This window comes from Panthera leo, chromosome A3, assembly GCF_018350215.1.
Source record: "Panthera leo isolate Ple1 chromosome A3, P.leo_Ple1_pat1.1, whole genome shotgun sequence".
NCBI lineage: Eukaryota > Metazoa > Chordata > Mammalia > Carnivora > Felidae > Panthera > Panthera leo.
Genome location: NC_056681.1, coordinates 35,207,845 through 35,215,681, shown reverse-complemented (window position 1 = coordinate 35,215,681; position 7,837 = coordinate 35,207,845). Strand labels below are relative to the sequence as shown.

Here is a 7,837-nt window from a genome sequence, read left to right as displayed (position 1 = left end):
CTTGTATTCTTCAGGTAAATACCCAGTAGTGGAATTACTGGATCATATGGTAATTCTATTTTTAATTTTTTGAGAAAGCTCCATACTGGTTTGCACAGTGGCTGCACCAGTTTGCATTACCACCAATAGTGCATGAAGGTTGTTTTTTTTCCTCCACATCCTCGCCAACACTTGTTTCTTGTGTTTTTTGGGTTTTAGCCATTCTGACAGGTGTAAGATGATATCTCATTGTGGATTTGATTTGCACTTACCTGATGATGAGTGATGCTGAGCATCTTTTCATGTGTATGTTGGCCATCTGTATGTCTCTGGAGAAATGTCTGTTTATGTTTTCCGCCAATTGCGTAATGGAATTATTTGGATGTGTGTGTGTGTGTGTGTGTGTGTGTGTGTGTGTGTGTGTTGAGTTGTGTAAGTTCTTTATATATTTTGGATACTAACCTTTTATTGGATGTCATTTGCAAATATCTTCTCCCACTTTAGTTTTTGTTTGTTGTTTCCTTTGCTGTGCAGAAGATTTTATTTTGATGTTGTCCCAATAGTTTATTTTTGGTTTGTTTCCCTTGCCTCAGGAGATATATCGAGAAAAATGTTACTGCAGTTGATATAAGAGAAAGTAATGCCTGTGCTCTCTTCTAGGATTTTTATGGTTTTAGGTCTTACATTTAGGTCTTTAATCTACTTTGAGTTCATTCTTGTGTATGGTAAAAGAAAGTGGTCCAGTTTTCCCAACGCTATTTGTTGAAGAAACTTTTTCCCATTGCATATCCTCTGCCAAAGATTAATTGATCATTTAACCATGGTTTTATTTCTGGGTTCTCTTTTCTGTTCTGTTGGACTACATGTCTATTTTTATGCCAATACCATACTGTTGATTACTACAATTTTGTAGTGCAACTTGAAATCTGGAATTGTGATACCTCCAGCTTTTCTTTTCCAAGACTGTTTTAGGTATTCAGGATGTTTTGTGGTTCCATACAAATGTTAAGATTATTTGTTCTAGTTCTATGCAGAATACTGTTAGTATTTTGATAGGGATTGCATTAAATCTTTAGATTGCTTTGGAGAGTATGGACATTTTAACAATATTTGTTCTTCCAACCCATGAGCATGGGATGAGGTATCTTCCCATTTGTTTGTGTCGTCTTGAATTTCTTTCATCAATCTTTTATGGTTTTTGGAGTACAGGTCTTTCATCTCCTTGGTTGTTTATTCCCAGGTATTTTATTATTTTTGGTGCAATTGTAAATGGATTTGTTTTCTTAATTTCTCTTTGTGCTGCTTCATTATTGGTGTATAGAAATGCAACAGATTTCTGCACGTTGATTTTGTATTGTTACCTAAATTCATTTATCAGTTCCAGTAGTCTTTTAGTGGAATTTTTGGGGTTTCTTATATACGGTATCATGTCATCTGCAAAGAGTGAAAGTTGTACTTCTTCTTTACCAATTTGGATGCCTTTTATTTTTCTTTCTTGTCTGATGGCAGTGGCTAGGACTTCCAGTACTGTGTTGAATAAAAATGATGAGAGTGGACATCCTTGTCTTGTTCTTGATCATAGGGGGAAAGCTCTCAGGTTTTCACTATTGACTATGATGCTAGCTGTGGGTTTTTCATATATGGCCTTAATTACGTTGAGGTTATGTTCCCTCTGAACCTACTTTGTTGAGGGTTATCATGCTTAGATGTTGTACTTTGTCAAATGTTTTTTTCTGCATCTACTGAAATGATCGTATGCTTTTTATCCTTTGTCTTATTGTGATGTATCATGTTGATTTGCAAATATTGAACCACCTTTGCATAGGGAATAAATACCACTTGAGCATGTGAATTATTTTTTAATGTACTGTTGGATTCTATTTACTAGTATTTTATTGAGGATTTTTGTATCTATATTCATCAGAGTTATTGGCCTGTATTTCTCTCTTTTTTTGTTGTGTATGGTATCTTTATCTGGTTTTGGTATCACAATAATGCTGGCTTCATAGAATGATTTTGGAAGCTTTCCTTCCTCTTCTACTTTTTGGAATAGTTTAAGAAAAATAGTTATTAACTCTTCTTTAATGTTTGGTAGAATTCACCAGTGAAGTTGTCTGGTCCTGGACTTTTGTTTATTGGGAGTATTTTGATTACTGATTCAATTTCATTGCTGTTAATCAGTCTATTCAAATTTTCTATTTCTTCCTGATTCAGGAAGGTCTAGGAACTGATCAATTTCTTCTAGGTTGTTCAGTCTGTTGGCATATAATTTTTCATAATATTCTTTTATAATCCTTTTATAATCTTATAATCCTTTATAATTCTTTTATAATACTTGTGTTTCTATGATGTTATTTCTCTTTCATTTCTGAATTTGAGTTGCTTTTTTAAAATATTTATTTATTTATTTGTCTGTCTCTCTCTGTCTCTCTCTTTCTCTGGATGAGCCTGGCTAAAGGTTTGTCAATATTGTTGATCTTTTCAAAGAACCATCTCCTGGATTCATTACTCTGTTGTATTTTTTTTAGTTTGTTTCCTGATTTCTGCTCTAATCTTTATTATCTCCTTCTTTCTACTGGGTTTGGGTTTTTCCTTCTCGTTCCTCTAAGTGTGAGGTTATGTCATTTATTTGAGATTTTTCTTGCTTCTTGAGGTTAGGCTCTTATTGCTATAAACTTGCCACTTAGAACAACTTTTGCTGCATCCCCAAGATTCTGGACTATTGTATTTTAGTTTTCATTTGCCTCCATGTTTTTTCATTTCCTCGTTGATTTCTTGGGAACTCATTCATTGGTTGCATGTTATGTAACCTTCATGTATTTGTGTTCTTTCCCGATTTTTCTTGTGGTTGATTTCTAGTTTTGTAGTGTTGTCAGAAAAGATATGTGGTATGACTTCAGTTTCCAATTTGCTGAGACTTGTTTTTGTGGCCTAATATGTGATCTATCCTGAAGAACATACCATGTGAACTTGAAAAGAATATATATTCTGTTTTAGGATGGAGTAATCTGAATATTATTTGGATGATCTATCCATTGATGTAAGTCCCCTACTATTATTGTATTACTATTGATTACTTCCTTTATTATTAGCTGCTTTATGTATTTGCATGTGCTTCCATGTTGGGTGCATAAATATTTACAATTGTTATATCTTCTTATTGAATTATAGTGTCCATTGTTATCTCTTGTTACAGATTTTGTTTTAAAGTCTATTTTGTCTGATATAAGTATTGCTATCTCAGGTTAATTTTCACTTCTATTTGCATGATAAATGCTTTTCCATCCCTTCACTTTCAATCTTTCTGTATCTTTAGGTCTGAAATGAATCTCTTATAGGCAGCATATAGATGATTATTTTTTTACCCATTCCATTATCCAGTGTCTTTTGATTGGCGTTTTTTTTTAATGTTTATTTTTGAGAGCAAGAGAGTGGGGCAGGGGCAGAGAGAGAGGAGGGGCACAGAGGATGTGAAGCAGGCTCTGTGCTGACAGCAGGTACAATGTACCACTTGTATCCTATCTTTAATACTTGCTTTCCCTTACCTACACCTCCCCCCCCCCCACCCCTGCCAGCCCCTTAAGTCTTGGGATTTGATTATCTTGTACAATATTTTTGAAATACTATTTCTTGGATTCCAAGATACACATATTTTCACATTTTCACATCTCTGAAATTGAGATGTCTTATAATCACAGGATGATGTGTCCAAGTTTAATTGGCAACATGTTTTCATTCTTCGTGGTATATAGAATAATGGTGCATCTTATAACCAATGGTATCTTAGATCTGATGAACTATAATACTTCCCAATGAATTTATTTTGGCAATCTGTTTCTTTTTTCCCCACCAAGCCTTTTATCCTCACAAAAGGGTAAGAACAGTCTGCTTATGAAGTGGGAATAGTCTTGTATGGACATTCCAGTCAGTCAGGTATAGGCAGTTCTATATCCTTTCTGGACTGAGGAGACAGAGAATGGACTCAAGGGTCCTGACTCCCAGATTGAAACAGAAAGTCCTGCTGGGTGGGAGAATCAAGACGTAGTAGAAACCCAGGTTGGCCTGGGGCCCAATATAAATCAGGATTGCCTCTTGCTTCTTGGGGCACTGCTCTGACAAACTGCAAGCCTCCTGGAGAAACATCACGACACTGGAACATGGCACTAGTAGCTGACAAATGGGCAAAGCAGGTATTTAAATGAACTGGTGTTAGCACCTCTGGTATTCCAACAGCTCACAAAAATTCAGAAGTTCCTGTGCATCCCCGAAGAATGCTAATATAAACTGAGTTCAGGATGAACACTTGACTGAGAAGAGACCTTGAACCACTGGATGGAAGGATCCATTTTTCAGGGCTGCAGCGCAGGGCAGTTAGGAGACCAGATGCTCCTCCCCACTGCCATCTGGGAGAAAGGCCTGCATGGGGCTGGGACTCTAACAGGGGGTTTGGCTTTGAAATAATTTAATATGCCTCTGAAATAACTTGTTTTTTTAAGCTGGAAAAGATTGAGTTACTTTAACTGGCAAGATTTTTTTTTTTCCTTCGTGAGAATGCAGAATGAGTGCAATCTGACCTTCTAATTGAAAGTAAAACATCGTTTTGTTGTACATCTTAATCCTACAGGGGAATCTTTTTTGAGGTTGGGGCAAAACGTCTCAAATACTGGGAGTAGTCTAAGTTAAAGAAAAAAGCAGCTCTGGATAGAACACTGGGAAGTGGAAATATTTATGGCAGTGTAAAAGGATGAAAAGGCAGAGAAGATCAGATCAGACAAAGGGAAAACTGGGAGCAAGGGAAAGAGAAGCAATTGCTGAATTCACCCAAGTGCCACAGAATGGTGTGCTGAGCTCTTGTTAGAAGTCTTGATGGGGGAAGGAGGGCACCTGGGTGGCTCAGTCTTTTAAGCGTCTGGTTGACACTTGAGCCCTGCATCAGGCTCTGTGCCAATGAGAGCGTGGAGGCTGCTTGGATCCTCTGTCTCCCTCTCTCTCTCTGCCCCTCCCCCACTCACACTAGCTCGTTTTATTTCAAAAATTAAAAAAAAAATGTCCTTTGATCGGATGAGGAGCCATTTGGAATTCTTGAGAATTGGCCATCCCAATGTGGTGCTACATTAATAGCCATAATTTTCCATGGGATATTAGTGCTGAAAGACATATGGTCTAACCCCATTGTCTTCCAGACCAGCAAACAGGGAACCAGAGCAATTTCACAGAAACCAGTTCAAATGATACATAGGAGAAAAAGAAAAACACGTACATCGACAAATGCATCACATTTGGGTGTCAACCAGAATGAGCCTGTTTCGTTGTCATTTGGAGGCAGGGGAAATGTGTGGGGGCACAAATAAGCCTCCTTTAGAAATAACGAAGGGCTCATTTATGAAAAAGGCAAAAAGTCTGCTGGAAAGTATATACTCTGACGGATGGTAAATGTGTTTTCATTTTTTATTAGAGAAGTTGGAAGTTTAATTTCAATATTGACGGTAACATCATTTTCTCTGCTTTGTTCAGGGGAACACACAGAATCAATTTGTACAAGCATATACAACAATTCAGTTGGTGTTTTGTGTCCTAAAATCAGTAATCTGATTAGTTCTAGACTACCAAGTTTCCATGCGCTCCTCCCGGCTTGGGCGGCATGGCTTGATTCCCCGCAGAATACTTTTTCATGCACTGTCTGCAACACAACTATGGCAGGCTTAAAGACCATGCAGATTAACACTGTAGCAAATTGTTTTGATATTTAACAGACGTAAAAAGGTTATTTCCTGATATGAAATTCTGAAAATCTGCATAAATATTTTTGTGTAAAATTAAATTAGTTATGTATTTTTTTGAAACTAGAACTTGAAGTATCAAGAATGCCCACATAATTCATATACACATATATATAGACTTTTTCATTATGCTAAAAGTCTTCATAGTCAAATTATATTCTGTGCCATTTTATTAAACCAGTATTTATTTGGCATTAGGTTAACTGTATCTGTATGGATTAGTCTTAACTGGTGCTTGTGTATCATGCAAACATAGTTCTGGTATTCCTGTTTACTAATCTCATCATGTGGCAATACGTAGATGATTTTGCTCTAACAGTGTGAAGTAGGAGTATAAATATTTTATACATGGTCACATTTACAAACGTTTGCCAATTACCACTTCACGATCTTTATGGTGTAATAGTGTATTATAATGTCTGGAATCGGCAGAAGCAATTCCTATAAAGCAATATCAGATGTAAACTTTCTTAACATGTGCCTAACAGAGTTCTCCCTTGAGCACTGATGAGTTTTGGCACAGGTACACTGTTCTACTGTTTTTTATTCTAATAATTTCCACAACTTTTACAGGAACTTAGCTTCTTACGGCATGGCAGAGACATGGCACTTACTGATGAGGTAACTCAGATGTAGAAAAATTCTGCAAAATTTGTCTAGCAGACTGCCACTTCTGCTGATGAATTTGTAGACAGAGTTGGTTTTTTCCCCCCTAGTGCATGCACTTGATATTCAATCGCTAGTGCACTATTTTTGCTGCAGCTCAAACATGTCCTAATGCATCACAGAGCAGAGTTGTAGACACCAAGCTCATTCACGTGTGATGGTATTTTATAGCAAACATGTTTAAGTTGTAATATCAAGGGTGAAACTCTGCCTTATTGGGCTAGTAATTTGGGTGGGTTGGGAGCTACTTATGGTTGGCCAAGGAGATCCCATACTCAAAATGTTAAATAGAAATATGTAAGTCTCGGTGGTTTCAGGTAACATCTTGGCTGGGCGTAACGGAAACCCACAGACAGCAGCCTTCTTGCGTGAACTCTGTGTTGGGAAGCTTGGGGGTGATCTTTTGATGCTGTGTGGTTTTGGGGCTTCAGTTTGCGTTCTGGAGTTTCACACTACTGTTGCTGGTCTGCGGTCCATCTCGGCTTCCAACTTCACCATCTGCTGCATCTCCTTCGCCTGTAACATCAGAAACATGGCCTTACGTGTTGAAATTCTCACTCAAAGGCATGTAGCCGCCCCGGCCTCTCTTCTCCCGTAAATTCCATGCTGTCACTATGTCCCTTGCTACTCAAAGTGAGGTCTGTGGACCAGGACCTTGTGAGAAATGCACAACCTTGGACTCCAAGGGACTCCATCCCACACCTACTGGATCAGAATGTGCATGTTGACAAGATCTTTAAGATATTTGGATGCACATTAAAGCTTGTGAAGAACTAGTTCTCCATAGCACCAGGAAAACCATTTGAAAAGAGGCTAAGCCAGGCCTTCAATAGACTACCTCACATCAAACCGTTTGATTTAGATTCTACAGATGGACATGTTGCCTTGGCTGTGTATAATTTGAACTTTTAGAACAGGTGTTTCTTATGCACAGTATTTTCCCCAAATAGCCTGAAATTTAGTTAACTCCCTAAGAATCTGATGGAGAAATTTAGTTGGGAGCATATCACATTGATTTGGCTGGAGTACCTTGCAAATACAACATCACAGGAATGTGTAGGGTTCCTGGAATCCTATTGTCCAAAAATTATCCCTCTGGGTTCTCACTTCAAGGTAAGTTTTTATGGGCTTCCCCAGGAAGTAAGCCATGGTGAACTTGGTCTCCTGAATTAAGACTGTCACTAAGACAACCAGGGGGTTTGGGAGGTAGAAAGGAGTCAGATGGGGGCAGACAGATTCTGTGTTTGGCAGTATAGGGAAAATTAATTGGCTTATTTCAACATTTACTTTCCAGCTGGTTCCTGGAAGCTTATGCCCAGGCCAACCCATGTAATTTTTGAGGGAATAAGAAAGCATCCCTTTCCTCTTTGTGTGACATGCCACTTTGAAATAAAGGACATTTCAGAATGGAA

The 7,837-nt window shown here is 37.9% G+C and overlaps 1 protein-coding gene across 8 annotated transcripts in view; it reads right to left on the bottom strand.

Moving 5' to 3' along the window:
• Positions 1 to 5,341: 5,341 nt before the first annotated feature.
• Positions 5,342 to 7,837, bottom strand: part of PLCB4 (phospholipase C beta 4) — a 388,300-nt gene continuing 385,804 nt past the window's right edge. For 6 of the 8 annotated variants that reach the window (XM_042931605.1, XM_042931606.1, XM_042931603.1 and 3 more), the window contains one exon: positions 5,345 to 6,941. In XM_042931605.1, the coding sequence (XP_042787539.1) occupies positions 6,853 to 6,941 (89 nt within the window). In that variant the 3' untranslated portion in view covers positions 5,345 to 6,852. Of the gene's footprint in view, positions 6,942 to 7,837 lie in introns of all 8 variants that reach the window. The other 2 variants (XM_042931609.1, XM_042931604.1) reach the window with 2 other exon arrangements.